Source organism: Ranitomeya imitator, chromosome 7, assembly GCF_032444005.1.
Source record: "Ranitomeya imitator isolate aRanImi1 chromosome 7, aRanImi1.pri, whole genome shotgun sequence".
In the NCBI taxonomy this organism is placed as follows: domain Eukaryota; kingdom Metazoa; phylum Chordata; class Amphibia; order Anura; family Dendrobatidae; genus Ranitomeya; species Ranitomeya imitator.
Genome location: NC_091288.1, coordinates 25,874,955 through 25,890,405, shown reverse-complemented (window position 1 = coordinate 25,890,405; position 15,451 = coordinate 25,874,955). Strand labels below are relative to the sequence as shown.

Here is a 15,451-nt window from a genome sequence, read left to right as displayed (position 1 = left end):
AATGGTCAGAGAACAAGTTCAAGAGGGGGTGGGTACAACCCAAAATCTCCGGCGACAGCACAAGTCTGATAATTTCATAAATAAAGTTGACAAGTGTCCCGTTATGTCTTAAGTAACTTTATAATTGCCACGTTTAGTCATTTGGAGTACTAAATAGACTCTTGTTAGCCATTTTTGGCGGCCCTAAAAAACAATGTAATTTTGTTACATTTTGTGCCGTAGTTGTGTTTTATACATGGAGCCAGGAAGTTGGAGAAAAGGGACTACAGATAACACACATCACATCATGTAAGTGCCTGTTTTATTCATATAAATATTATACAAAAATGTAACAAAAACATCAAATACGAAAATCATCTAGAACAATTGCAGCGCAGAAATTAATGGAACAAAACTCAGAATTTCTGCTTCCCATAAAAACGAAAGCCATAATCGGAGTCCACACTTCACTTTCCAGTGCGGTTTAGTGAAACCAACCTGAATTCTGATTGGTTATCATGATCAATAAGGCCACTTTTGAGAAATAAATAATTGTTTGTACATATCTCTGAAAAAAAAATGAAATTTATGGGATTGTTTCTTTTTCTAAGATACGGAAGACAAATCACAAACGGTGAACGGATTATAGGGTATAACTATCCTTAAACACTATTTTACAGTGCAAGTATAAAAGGAACCTGTGCTATAATTGTTACCCATTTTGTACTGTACCTTTATTACAGCTTGTAATACTCCAGAGCTGCATTCATAACTCTGCAGCCTTCAGAGCTGCAATCTTCTGACCTCCCATGCTGTACAGAGAACATATTATTAATGCTAGTGCTGGTGCTGCAGCTTAGCCTCCTTCGCTTAGGTTGTATTAAGCTGCAATACCAAGCACAACCACGTGAAGATGTGGCGCTGTTTACAGGAGAACGCAGCTAAAAAAGCAAATTGTCCTCCAGTCTTAATACTCTGAGCATAGAACAGCCTCTTATTTTTGGAAAATTATACCCATTGTCCTTGGGATTTTTTTTTTTTGGGGGGGGGGGGGGGGAAACAAACTTTTTTTATGCCTATGAAAAGCCTGAAGAGTTTCAAAAGGTGTTGGCTATTGTGTCAGCGGTGATTAATTCCAAAGGACAAATAAGTCTAAGATTTTTTTCTGGGTACAGGATCTAATTAAAATATTGGTGCCATGGACCACCCTCGGGAATTTACAAACTATCCTCCTTGCTCCGATAGAGTGCACCACTAGACAGGACTACATTTTCGTCTGTCTCGGAATTTTTTTCCCTACAGGGGTTTTCAATTTTTCAATTTGACAAAAGAAGGTCTGTCCCTGTAGAGGTATTTTTACCCTTATAGGCACAGGTGGAATAGAAAGTATCACGAGACCTCATGCCCTTTGTCTCCCCGAGGCATTTCTACTCTGAACGCCACTTCATAACTTTCAGGCTCTACGTGTTTAAACATTCTGCATGATCAGAAGCTGATGTAAAAAGGTTAGTACAAGAAAAAGGATCGCATATTTGCACACATTTACCAACATTTTATATTGCAAAATTTGGAGAAAAAAATGAAACCCCCAATCTTGGAAACAATACCAAAATGGCCACCTTTAGGTCCACCTTCTCGTGTTCTGGTTGTAGGACCAGTTTTGGGAAAATCAAGAGTGTTGGCAAGAATACACATATTACTGACAGCAGTCGTTAGGCACATACATAGGGAAGTAGCCTCACCACTGAAAAATACAACTGAACTCATAGCCAATCAGCTACCTGCCTGGCACCGGTCCCGGTTTCCACACTAACTGGGCTCTAGAAGAGATCATTGTCAGATCCGGGGTTGCTAACTTTTGAACTGAGAAAACCAGTCAAATTTAGGGAGGGTAGGGATAAAACATGGTGTGGCTTTCAACAAGTTGGGTCACCACCCTTTGGAGGTTTTAGACATTTAAAAAAAAAATCTAGCCTACTATCACTATTAAAATTAGGTAATTCTGCCCACTATCAGGAGCAACTATACTACACTCTGGGGCCTTCTCCACAACAACAGCATAATATGTTGGAGATCAATTATCAGTCATCCATTCTCAATCTACAGATGCAGGAAGGTCAATTTCTGAAAACCCTCCTTAACAGACATTCCAGATTGTTTCAAATTCATTAGATTGAGAGATGCTTTAATTCCAAATTAATCTACACATTGTTCATAAATGTCAAACAGAGATTAATGTATAATGGCAAATTTGACAACGGAAAACACAATCGTATCCTCTCTACAGAGCAGGTACAAATTTGTATTTAATGGGGATAGGGACAACCCCATCGTGGTACCCCTGAACTTATGATAAAAGCCCCATAAAAAGGAAGTAATTATGCCTCAGCACAAATCCAAACAGTTATAGAACCAAAGCATTGTAGACCTTATCATGACCAATGCTTCTGCTTTGTAGCACCGTATGGGAGCAGTTGTATACCCTGGGCTAATTACTTAAGAAGCAAGGGATGTAATGTTCTGTAACCCAGAATCAGGAGACACATTCAGCAACAGGGTTTGGTGGAGTGCTTTCCTGGTATCCAGCTACTGTGGAAACAGCCGACAACTGACTGGCTGCAGCTTGGGCTAATTACACAGTGAGGAGACTTTCCTTATTTAGGCAGTGTGGCCTCACAGCCGCTATCGTTCTGGTGCAGCAATACGTGCAAATGTACTATACTCCTATTGGCTCATAAAGATTCATAGAAATGAAATGCATAGAACATATAAATTAACTGTAGCATTTACAATATAAATATCTCAAGAAAACATGGGTATGGGGTCCATGTAGTGGTTAGCCCTTTTAGGCAGGGAGGATAGTTTTGAAATTCACTACTTAGATAACAATAAGGGTTTATATACTTATAGCAGATTTTAAAGAGACAATACATTGTAATCTTATAATGGTAGATGAACATTTAAGATGACACAGTCAGTAGCAACATATATCATGGTATCAATGCATATTTTCCTAAAAGACTTTATAATGAATATTCATGGGAATGATCAGTCTCAGTGCCCATGAAAATATGTCCATTAATTGGTTAATAATAGAGGTGAATTGATTCACAAAACCTGATCCCATGCTGCTGGATGATAGCCCAGCAAAGAACCTATTACTTGATTGCTTTGCGACTCCTCTTTTCTGGCCGGCCTGGGGTGACATCATCCTTGCGATGTGATGCGCATGTGACCTTGTGCCAGGACAACTATTCAAAACAAGAGCCAAGGATGCTGGCAAATAGGAGGCAATTTACTGGGCTCTGTCCAGCAGCCACATATTACTGACATGTCTAATAGACCAGGTCCCAAGAAAAGATTCAGACCATCTCTAGTCAATAAACAAGTAAATGCTTATTCGTCAGCCGCTTGTATGCTTTGTCAGCATAATAATTATCTTTCCATTTCCCCATATAAACAGGGATGTGTTGCCAACAATAATGCAAATAATGATTTCACAATGATTGCTACCAATTGACACTTACTCAATTTTTTGATCTTTGTAAAAAAAAATAACGAACCAGTATGTTATGGAAAATGGTCAATGGTATGAAAATAAATACAATAAAATATAAACATTTGTTTTAAACACAAATTATGGTAAATGGAACAAAATATAGATGTCTACGGCTATAGTGCTGCACTGCTTGATACAGATGACTCTTCACACAAGATTGCGGTGGTTGAGCGAATAGTAGTTTGTGGAGTCAACTCGCTTCAAGACAAAACTACCGCATTTAGAATAAAACCTCATCACTCCACACACGCCATTCAGACAATCTCACTAATGGGGAGAAGCTAGCTATTCCCTCTACAACATTAAATATATAGTTATCAGAATATGAGTCGTTATTCTGGATTTCTCTGACTACATAAACGAAGCCGTCAACATAGGATCCAATCCACAGCACTTTAACCACAGACCCCTTTCCTTCCATTCAATCTAAATACTCCAATATGATCAATACAGTTTTTTTCTTAGGGAATCCTAATTAAAGATGGAAAAAAGTTTTTCAACATCAGTAACCCCACCATTCCCTTTTTTTTTTATCAACTCTAGAGGATCCAAATGAACACCCAATAATCCCCCTGAAAGACCAATTATCTCAAGAATACATTTCATAACAAGCAATTTATCTCGATAACATATTGTAGCTTCAGGTCACATCCCTTCCCAGCTACCTTAGAGACTCAGCACATCAAATCAAAATATTTAAGTATATACATTGGGAAAATTAATTTATTTGTATTACCTTGGATGTCACAGTATTATATACAAATATACAACATCATATTGGTTTGCAGTGCTTTAAGAGGTACTTAATGAGAACAGAATTAATATTGCATACAAAAAGTTTATATCTGAAAGCTTAGAATTTCTCTTGAAAAATAACTTCTTGTTTCAAAATGTGACATAGCAATAGATCAAAGGCACCGCTATGGGCACGTGTGTAGCCCCTAGCTATGTAATTATGTTTATGGGTGCATTTGAACATGCACATTTTTAGGAGTCAAAATTTGCCAATAACATTCTTATTTTTAAGAGATTTACTGACAGCTTTTTTTTTTTTTTTTATCTGGAGACACCCCTCTGGAGAGGTTGGTTTGTTTGTAGAGGAATTCACTCTGAAAGTGGACATTGTAAGAAATGGCTAAATAATATACCATTTAGCCAATACAATCAGATCAGGCGGAATTGTTTTGGCAATAGCTGATTTTTACCAGCAAGTCCAAGTACAAAAATATTGTTTCTCCAAAAAAAATATCCGACTTAACTCACAAAACGAGCTTTCCATGCTATACAGAAAATCACACAAGATCAATGCCTTGAAGTAAGTACACAAGAAAAACTGTAGCTCTGTCTTGAAAAAAAGAGAGGGTACATTTCAGAAATGAGTTGACCCAATAAACTTCAATTCATTCCTCCACCGTAATCCTGTGTGAAGAGTCATCTGTACCGAGCAGAGCAGCACTATAGCCGTGGACATCTATTTTTTGTTCCAATCTCATTGCTGAAGAACCTTGGTCCTTCTACACACGGAGCTGCACATGTAATCTATATGCTCAAGAGGGATCACAACCTGGATAGGTGAGCAGAGTCTCATTACAACTGTTCCCTGACGCATACGTTATCACCGTATGTGCGCATTGTCCTTACTTTCAATCCAGTCCAGAATTATGGTACATGATATCTTAGAAAATTCATAAAAAATTTAATATTTTGTTTCCACCCTCTATTTCTGTCTGGGGGCGAACGCTCACTCATGGTCTGTAACGTAAGCTCCAGTTGTGTCCTCCCATACTTGAAGTTTTGCAGCTGGGATTTGTTGTGATGCCTGATAAGTGGAGTGCATAGAGGTCACAATACCAAAATGGATTGTCCATAATTCCTGGGTCACAATTCCAGGGGTATAAACATTCCCATCAAAACATGGAAAATATCTGTATCCTAAGATGGTGCATTTAGACAGTCAGATAGAGGTTAATTAACCACAGTGTCACCTCCCACGTTCCGCCAATAGGACGACTTCATCCATTTTTTCGGCATAATGTCATCATCAGAACAGTCAACGACTAATTTCTCACTTTTGTGCTAGAGGATCACTAGGACTAGTATGGAGGCAACCGCAGCAGGCAAGAAAGCGGTCACCCTGTGGGCATCGGACTTCCGATGTGATCTCATGAGGTTCAATACGGCATTTGTTTGATTTGTCGGTACGTCCACGTTGCAGATCATCCCATCACAACAGGAAATGCACTCCTGAAAGAAGGAAATATCTAAGTAGCGGTACTGGAAGTCATGTATTTAGTAATATTTTGGAAAGGTAGGAAAAAAAAATGGAGATAGTCATAGCGTGATGTAAAGTACTGGAGGAATAGAAGGATGCGTCATCATAGGTGCAGCACTAAGATTAGCGCCACACGGCAACATAAAGATTGAGATGCACAGCGCGACAATGCCTCTACTGGGGTCTTTTTTTTTTTTTTACAGCCAAATCACCGCTCTAAAACAGTGACACAAGAGCAAGTTGTATGGTCTAAAATTTACTCTCACACTGGAGGTCCGGGATCCCAAAAGGTCCAATCCCTGATGTTAATGGAGAGATAGTGAGCATGTGTGAATGGAGCAGTGGTTGCACATGCTCACTTCAGTTCCATTCATACAGATTTTTTTGGACCCTGCTCTTATTGATCAGTGGGAATCTCAGCAGTCGGACCTCCAGCAATGGTGCATTTATCATCTACTCATATGATAAATGATACAATTTGTTGATGGGGCGACCCCTATAATGTGTATGGCAAGCGCAGCATTATTGTTGGGTATGGGCCATTCTTACCATATGCCCAGAGTCTCGATGATGCCGACATCCTACGTTTTGACATTCTTCTCTCGTCGCACACTTCTTAGTCACAGATTTACTTTTTCCATGACTGCTGAAGTGGTGAACGGTTTTACAGTAATGCGTATCTGTAACACAAACGTAACGAACTCTTACTACTCCCATCACCAAGTAATCCCAGCGATGCCGCAGCGTCACGTAAAGTAGAGCATCGCAAGGTTGTAAAATGATCTTCCCGTTTCAAATCTGTACAGTTTAAAAAAAAAAAAGTTTTAAAACCTTTTTTTTGCCCACCACAGTATAATATGGCATTTGATAATTCATAAAAGTCTGAATCTGGCACATGACTATAATAAAATGCCCAAGTCAGTAATTGCTGCAGTTACATAAAAAAAAAACTTGTAGTAGCAAAAAGGGCTTCAAAGGAAGGGATAGTAATAAAGAAAGGCGAGTTATTTACTACTCCACTACGCACTTCGCTCCAGCGGTCTCTGCCAAGATCACCCGATTTATCGATCAGCTGACCCTGCAGCCAGAGACCGAGTGACTCCAATCCCAGCAGAGACCGTTAGGTTTAACATGTAACACTTCTTTCTTTATTATTTACTAGCTGAAGAGCCCGGCGTTGCCTGGGCATAGTAAATATCTGTGGTCAGTTATAGCACGTCACTTCTCTTATTTTCCCATCACACCTCTCATTTTCACCTCAGTATATACATGTTTGTCATCTCCCTTATATATAGTATACACCTGTATGTCATCTCCTGTATATAGTATATACCTGTATGTCATCTCCCCTGTATATAGTATATACCTGCTGTGTGTCATCTCCCCTGTATATAGTATATACCTGTATGTCATCTCCTCCTATATATAGTATATACGTGTATGTCATCTCCTATATATAGTATATACCTGTATGTCATCTCCTTCTATATATAGTATATACCTGTATGTCATCTCCTCCTGTATATAGTATATACCTGTGTGATCTCCTGTATTAGACCTCGTTAACACGTTATTTGCTCAGTATTTTTACCTCAGTATATGTAAGATAAATTGGCAGCCTGATAAATCCCCAGCCAACAGGAAGCCCTCCCCCTGGCAGTATATATTAGCTCACACATACACATAATAGACAGGTCATGTGACTGACAGCTGCTGTATTTCCTATATGGTACATTTGTTGCTCTTGTAGTTTGTCTGCTTATTAATCAGATTTTTATTTTTGAAGGATAATACCAGACTTGTGTATGTTTTAGGGCGAGTTTCGTTTGTCAAGTTGTGTGTGTTGAGTTGCGTGTGGCGACATGCATGTAGCGACTTTTGTGAGATGAGTTTTGTGTGGCAACATGCGTGTAGCAACTTTTTGTGTGTCGAGTTGCATGTGACAGGTTAGTGTAGCAAGTTGTGTGCAGCAAGTTTTGCGCATGGCGAGTTTTGCGCGTGGTGAGTTTTATGTCTGGTGCCTTTTGAGTATGTGCAAGTTTTGTGTGAGGCAACTTTTGCATGTGTTGCAAATTTTGTGCATGTGGCAATTTTTCCGCGTGTGCAAGTTTTGCGTGTGGCGAGTTTTCCATGAGGTGAGTTTTGCACTTGTGGCGAGTTTTGCGTGAGCCTAGTTTTTGCATGTGGCGAGTTTTGCACGTGGCGAGTTTTGAGCAGCGACTTTTATGTGGCGAGGTTGGTGTATGTGTGGTGAAATGTGTGCTGAGGGTGGTATATGTGTTCAAGCACGTGGTAGTGTGTGGCGCATTTTGTGTGTGTGTTCATATCCCCGTGTGTGGTGAGTATCCCATGTCGGGGCCCCACCTTAGCAGCTGTACGGTATATAATCTTTGGCGCCATCGCTCTCATTCTTTAAGTCCCCCTTGTTCACATCTGGCAGCTGTCAATTTGCCTCCAACACTTTTCCTTTCACTTTTCCCCATTATGTAGATAGGGGAAAAATAGTTTGGTGAATTGGAAAGCGCGGAGTTAAAATTTCACCTCACAACGTAGCCTATGACGCTCTCAGGGTCCAGACGTGTGACTGTGCAAAATTTTGTTGCTGTAGCTGCAACGCTTCCAACACTTTTCCTTTCACTTTTTTCCCCATTATGTAGATAGGGGCAAAATTGTTTGGTGAATTGGAACGCGCGGGGTTAAAATTTCGCCTCACAATATAGCCTATGACGCTCTCAGGGTCCAGACGTGTGACTGTGCAAAATTTTGTTGCTGTAGCTGCGACGGTGCAGATGCCAATCCCGGACATACACACATACACACACACACACACACACATTCAGCTTTATATAGTAGATAGATCCCATTCCTCTTTATAACTGTTGTGGAAAACTGATTAAAATGGTTTGGCAACCTATAGGGACAATTTATTTCTTTTTTATGGATTAAAAAAAAAAAAATCAATTTTGCAATTACGGTAAGTTTTATTAAAAATATCGCACGGTTTTTTTTTTTTTGCAGGCCTTTGATTTCTGTAGTCGACAGATTAAAAAAAAGTGTTACAAATTCTCCATCATTCCGTAAGAACAAACTCACTGACGGATTCTCAGTTGACTCGTTTTGGAGCCAGCAACAGATGATGCAACACAGATTTCACAGAAGCCAAAACAGTGAAAAATGTGTAACGGAAGCCCAAATGCAAAAATGAAAGACGCAATTACATGCATTTATGTTTACATAATATGAGTGCTGATCACTGGGGATCCAATTACTGGGACTTCTACTGATACTGAGATCAGGGAGCCCCATCTTGAATGGAGCAGAGGTGCACATGCTTGACCTCCTCTCCATGCATGCACACGCTCGACCTCCTCTCCATGCATGCACACGCTCGACCTCCTCTCCATGCATGCACACGCTCGACCTACTCTCCATGCATGCACACGTTCGACCTCCTCTCCGTGCATGCACACGTTCGACCTCCTCTCCGTGCATGCACACGTTCGACCTCCTCTCCGTGCATGCACACGCTCGGCCTCCTCTCCGTGCATGCACACGCTCGACCTCCTCTCCGTGCATGCACACGCTCGACCTCCTCTCCGTGCATGCACACGCTCGACCTCCTCTCCGTGCATGCACACGCTCGACCTCCTCTCCATTCATGCACACGCTCGACCTCCTCTCCATTCATGCACACGCTCAACCTCCTCTCCATTCATGCACACGCTCAACCTCCTCTCCATTCATGCACACGCTCAACCTCCTCTCCATTCATGCACACGCTCAACCTCCTCCATTCATGCACACGCTCAACCTCCTCTCCATTCATGCACACGCTCAACCTCCTCTCCATTCATGCACACGCTCAACCTCCTCTCCATTCATGCACACGCTCAACCTCCTCTCCATTCATGCACACGCTCAACCTCCTCTCCATTCATGCACACGCTCAACCTCCTCTCCATTCATGCACACGCTCAACCTCCTCTCCATTCATGCACACGCTCAACCTCCTCTCCATTCATGCACACGCTCAACCTCCTCTCCATTCATGCACACGCTCAACCTCCTCTCCATTCATGCACACGCTCAACCTCCTCTCCATTCATGCACACGCTCAACCTCCTCTCCATTCATGCACACGCTCAACCTCCTCTCCATTCATGCACACGCTCAACCTCCTCTCCATTCATGCACACGCTCAACCTCCTCTCCATTCATGCACACGCTCAACCTCCTCTCCATTCATGCACACGCTCAACCTCCTCTCCATTCATGCACACGCTCAACCTCCTCTCCATTCATGCACACGCTCAACCTCCTCTCCATTCATGCACACGCTCAACCTCCTCTCCAAACACACACTCAACTTCCTCTCCATTCATTGTCTATAGGACTGGCAGAGAAAGAAGAGTGCTGTATTTTCTCCATGTTCAGCAGTCCCTTTGACAATGGAGCAGACATTGAGCATGCACACCTCCGCTTTGTTCAAGATGGGGCTGCAGAGCTCTGATCTCAGGATCACTGGGGGGTCCCAGCAGTCAGATCTCCACTGATCAGCAAACTATCCCCTATCCATCCCATCGGTAGACAATAACTTTTGATTTGGGAATAACCCTTAAAAATGTCTCTATCCTTATGATAATGCAGCACATATGAGATCCTATTAATGCCGGAGCTAAGGACTTATACTGTATGTCAGTTCTCGATTTCTTCACTATGGAGCATTGATCCTCAGTTTTTACAACTGCCACTTGGCTGCAATCCCACACGCAGCCATGAGTGGCGCTGTACCTAAATAAAAAGTCCACACATACACTGGTTATGGTGACTACGGTAGTAAGAAATTTAGTAAGGGAATATAGAAACTTGTCACTTACTCAGTGGACACCACTTATCTTCAGCCCAGCGGTTGCAGTTATAGTTATCAGCCGATTTCTCACAAGTAAAACACTTGAAGCTGTTGGGGAATGGTGTGGCTGCCAAGTAAATAACATTTCAAAAACATGATTAATCAGTAGAGACTACTGACAGGTCTGTCTTTAGACAAGGTAATAATCACCTTCAGAATATGTATTTAAAAGGGCCGAAGTTCTATTCTTCTGATAAAAAGCATGGTGTTATATCATAAAATTGCTATCTGCAGTCACCACTAGGGGGAGCTTAAGAGCTCACTGCATACTGGTTATTATTGAGTTCACAGTATGCAGAAAGACACCAAGCTCCCCCTAGTGGTGGCTGTACGGAATTTGCATGAGGAATAAAACACATATATTCAAGTAATTGTCAAACACATAATTCATGGTAAAATAGTATGGTACTTACGGTCTAAGGGAGGTCTCACATTATGGAAATTTACATTTTTGGCACAAGCACAGTCTTTAAATGTGATGAAGTTGATGGTGCACAGAAGGAGTAGATGTGGGGTCATCATCATGGCACAACTTGTCCAATTTCTAGATGTTTTTATCTGGAAGCAAAAAAATATGTACGTGACCTTCTCTGCAACAAACATGGAAGTGTGCTGTGGTGTAACGATATTGGGCGCCGGGGTGCAACCGTAGTGGGCGCTGGCGTGCAACCGTAGTGGGCGCTGGCGTGCAAACGCAGTGGGCGCTGGCGTGCAAACGCAGTGGGCGCTGGCGTGCAAACGCAGTGGGCGCTGGCGTGCAAACGCAGTGGGCGCTGGCGTGCAACCGCAGTGGGCGCTGGAGTGCAACCGCAGTGGGAGCCGGGGTGCAACCGCAGTGGGCGCCGGGGTGCAACCGCAGTGGGCGCTGGGGTGCAACCGCAGTGGGCGCTGGGGTGCAACCGCAGTGGGCGCTGGGGTGCAACTGCAGTGGGCGCTGGGGTTGCAGTTGTACCTGGGCCATAGAGGAGCCCTCTAGCTTGACTAATGGCTCCTTTGCCTGAAGTCACACAGCCTAGAGGCTGTCAGTCAATCAGGTGACATTTAGTGGGGAATAGAGCTGTAGTGACAGAGGCTTCAGATATACCACAGCTCTGCAGGCTCAGTTCAAACGCTGATTTCTTAGTAATGGAGGAACGGACTGGCAGTGTTAAGGTATTGCTGGACTTGTCTTTGACAGAGGAACATGTTCATAAAAAATTTTTGGGGAGGTAAAATTCTGCTGACAGATTGCCTTTAATTGAAGATTACGGTTGAGTAATTGGGTTAAAGATGGGACACGACTTCTATAGGAAAAGATTATAGGTGACAGTCAGGACAACACACCCCAAACAAGACGTGACCGCAGAGTACACAGCAAACAGGAACCGAGCAAAGTGAAGGTAAATAGTAATATCATCACGTAAACGGAGATTATATCACTAAACCGCTTTATTCTATTATGCAACGCTCCATAACCACGGTCCTCGGCCAATGTGTCCTTGGCACGTGGTCAAGATTCCCCAGCAGTAGCGGGAACTGTCACTCTTACAGAAGACTCATCCTCTAGCTTAACGGGTTGCGTGAGGTTACAAAAACATGGCTGCTTTTTCCAAGAACAGCGCCACTCTTGTCAATGGGATGTATCTGACAATGATAAAAAACAACAGTTCACCTCGCAAAACTCAAATCCTCACTAAGCTCCAGCAACAGAAAGATTAAAAAAAAAAAAAAAAAAGTTACAGGTCTCAGAAAATGGCGACACAAACTAATTGTGCCAAATTTGTTTTAAATAAATAAAGAATAATCATGTTTTTTTTTTACTGCACAATGAAATGATCTTAAAAACAAATAAATACACTAATGATGGAATCACTTTTTTATTTTCCCAATTTCACCCCCCTTGGAATTTTTATTCTAATTTTTCAGTACATTACATGGTAAAGTGAATGGTATCATTGAAAATGTACAACTCATCCCACCAAATAAAAAGTTATGACACTTGGAAGGAGGGGAGGAAAAGACTAATGCAAAAACTATGGAAGTTCAAAAAAAAAAAAAAGGAAAATAACTTTCAACCTGAACATTTCAAAGTCATAGAAAAAAAAAATAAAGTGTATAAAATCCTGGTTCTTTACTTTTTCTTTTTACCTGAAAGGGATAAAGTTTTGTAAAATAAATAAATAAAATAAATATATATATTAGTATGAATGTAGGCCAAGAATGCACATTTGGCGGCAGCCAGCAAAAAAAAAAGCAAAAACACGAAGCATGACCCAGGACCCAGGACTCACACACGATCCTCTTAACACAAGATGCGCCTTGTCCTTGGCAGACTACAATGTGTCCTTTCGGAGTCGCGCTCCCGTGCAGCGTCTGTCACCATGATCGACATTTGGCACAGTAGTTATTTACGGTGCTAACAAATGCACCAACTGGTTTGATATTTCTAGAGTTTCCCCAGTTAATAGCATCTCGTGGAATGCTGCAATGTAACACTGACTGGCATCATGAAGAATGTCCCATGGCTCCACATTCCGCCTCGGAGCGGCCAGTCGAGCATAGCCCGCCATTGTTTTGGCTGAGCTATCCGCATATTGTTAGATTTTCTGCTTACTGAACCCAGACACCAGATCTCAAACAAATAATCTGGGTGTTCCTGTTTGGTCAGCGGGAGTATTTCAGGAAGTCATGCCATGACACCTTGATCTGGTGCCAGGTTAATCAGCAGGTACTTTCAGAGGAATCCAGTGGCTACTGTGTTTAAAGAAAAAGTAAAAAAAAAATATAAATAACATTTTTTTGTAAAACGGAAGTCAGCACCCCTATTGATTTGGGAACCCTAAATACAGCCGGTCTCCTAATAATCCATCCTGAGGACTGAAGATATTCTGCTTATTCTGCTTAGTTAACGGTGTGAATTGAGTAATAACTAATAAAACACTGGGCAAATCTGACAACCAAAAACATAAAAAAAAAAAAAAAAAAGACTAGTGTGATAATAGTAGGCAGTGAAATCCACTTTAGTGACCAGTGTCAGGCAGCTGCTGCAAAAGAACACAGTGAGGTCAAAAATACTCTGTTGTAAAAGAAATCACAGTAATAGGCAAGTGACAGTCAAAAGATGGAAAAAAAACAGGGTATTTAGTTGATACGTTTTTTTTGCAAAAAAATGAATACTTAAGCTGCTCCACCAATCGTCAAGGTATACACATATAGAGCAGTCCTATCTAACGTATATAATCCCTATCTGATGTATTTAAAACCTGATCATCTGTATAGTACCTGTATAAGCAGGGTTCAGAGAAGGAATAATCCATGTGGACATGCTGGATGGAACAGCTTTAATGCAAATGACCCACAGAGGAGTGATGGACTCTTTTTCCATCAAAACAAAAAAAATCTGGGGAAAATTGTACATTGCCTCCTGGACTTAAAATTATGCTCCAACACCATACATTTATGTAGAGTTGAACACAGCAACATGTGACAGCCTCGGTGATGGCTAATTGGTGTAACTATGTTGCAGCCATAGGCCCGCCGTGGTTGGGAAGAGCTTTGGGTGTGCAGTCACAGCACCATTTGGACTTATCCTAAGAGCACACAACCACTCCTCTCATCTCACACCTGACTAATGGGGGTAGTTGTCACTCCCACCATATTAAATCAAAATGCATTACCCAAAGGAGGCGACAATGTGCACAAGCTCCACCCAGGGTATAAGAATATGAGACGTTATACTTAACTTTGCACCATGTTTTAAATCCGTGGCAACCCTATTTAATAAGATTTTTTTAAAAGGGGTGTCCACTTTTGGGGACCTTTTATCGCTTTCTTTAATGTATGAGGCTAAAAATCATTTTTGCAATTGGGTTTCATTAAAAATTTGCTTGCCTCCTATATCCCTTGTGTTGCTGACTGCAGAACGAGTTAACTGGGAATCGGTCAGTCAGCCAGCTATGATGGTCTCACAAGGAGTATATAACTTTTCTGTCTATTTCTCATCTCCTCTCAGCTGATTTATGACCAAAGACCACCTGAAAGTTGAAGGTATAGGGAAATAAGGAACCCGTAAAAGTTACACGGTGCAAAATTTTTAATGAAACCCAATTGCAAAAATGATTTTTAGCCCCGAATACATGTATTTAAAGAAAAAAAAAAAAAGAATAAGTTGTCCTCAAAGATGGACGAGCTGTCATTTCCCCTCCGAATTTGAGTTTCCGCCGTTTATTTCTAATGATGTGGGAAGTTCCAGTCCAGAGCACAATCTCTACATGAGGTTCCACCTTACAGGAGATCTGAAGCCAAGAAAAATCTCCCGAGCGAAGCGTTAATTGTCTATGTGGGGAGACTGTGAAGGATTCGTGTACCTCCTCCGGACGCACCTCGCAGAGTCCTGGCACCAGCGCAGGCACACGTCGTCAAAATGACTGCTGGACGGGCAAAACAATGGTCTACAGCAAAACCCACTGACCAGGAGCTGGCAATCGAAACCCAACTATAGATGGGCAGATGCCCAAACACTAATGATCGTCCGCGCTCCCACAGATCTTGTAGTTTTGTTCCTTTCTTCATTTTCTTAGAAGAAATTGTAAATACACAAATTGTAGAAAAATTGTCAACCAGCCAGCAAAGGTTATCATCAGTTATCAGAACGGGCATCTTACGCCAAGTGTAGGACAAGCAGTAGCATCCATCGCGTTCCTATAGATGCTACTGCGCAAGCGCTGCCGGCGCAATTTTGGTAAAGACAAAA

General features: G+C 41.7%; 1 protein-coding gene across 3 annotated transcripts in view; it reads right to left on the bottom strand.

Annotated features, from left to right (window-relative positions):
• Window positions 1–284: 284 nt before the first annotated feature.
• The window catches only part of LYPD6B (LY6/PLAUR domain containing 6B), a 53,431-nt gene continuing 38,264 nt past the window's right edge, over window positions 285–15,451 (bottom strand). For all 3 annotated transcript variants that reach the window (XM_069732897.1, XM_069732896.1, XM_069732894.1), the window contains 4 exons: window positions 11,133–11,277; window positions 10,688–10,786; window positions 6,360–6,490; window positions 285–5,782 (listed from right to left, as the gene is read on the bottom strand). In XM_069732897.1, coding sequence (XP_069588998.1) covers window positions 5,615–5,782; window positions 6,360–6,490; window positions 10,688–10,786; window positions 11,133–11,244 — 510 coding nt within the window. In that variant the 5' untranslated portion in view covers window positions 11,245–11,277 and the 3' untranslated portion in view covers window positions 285–5,614. The remainder of the gene's footprint in view (window positions 5,783–6,359; window positions 6,491–10,687; window positions 10,787–11,132; window positions 11,278–15,451) is intronic.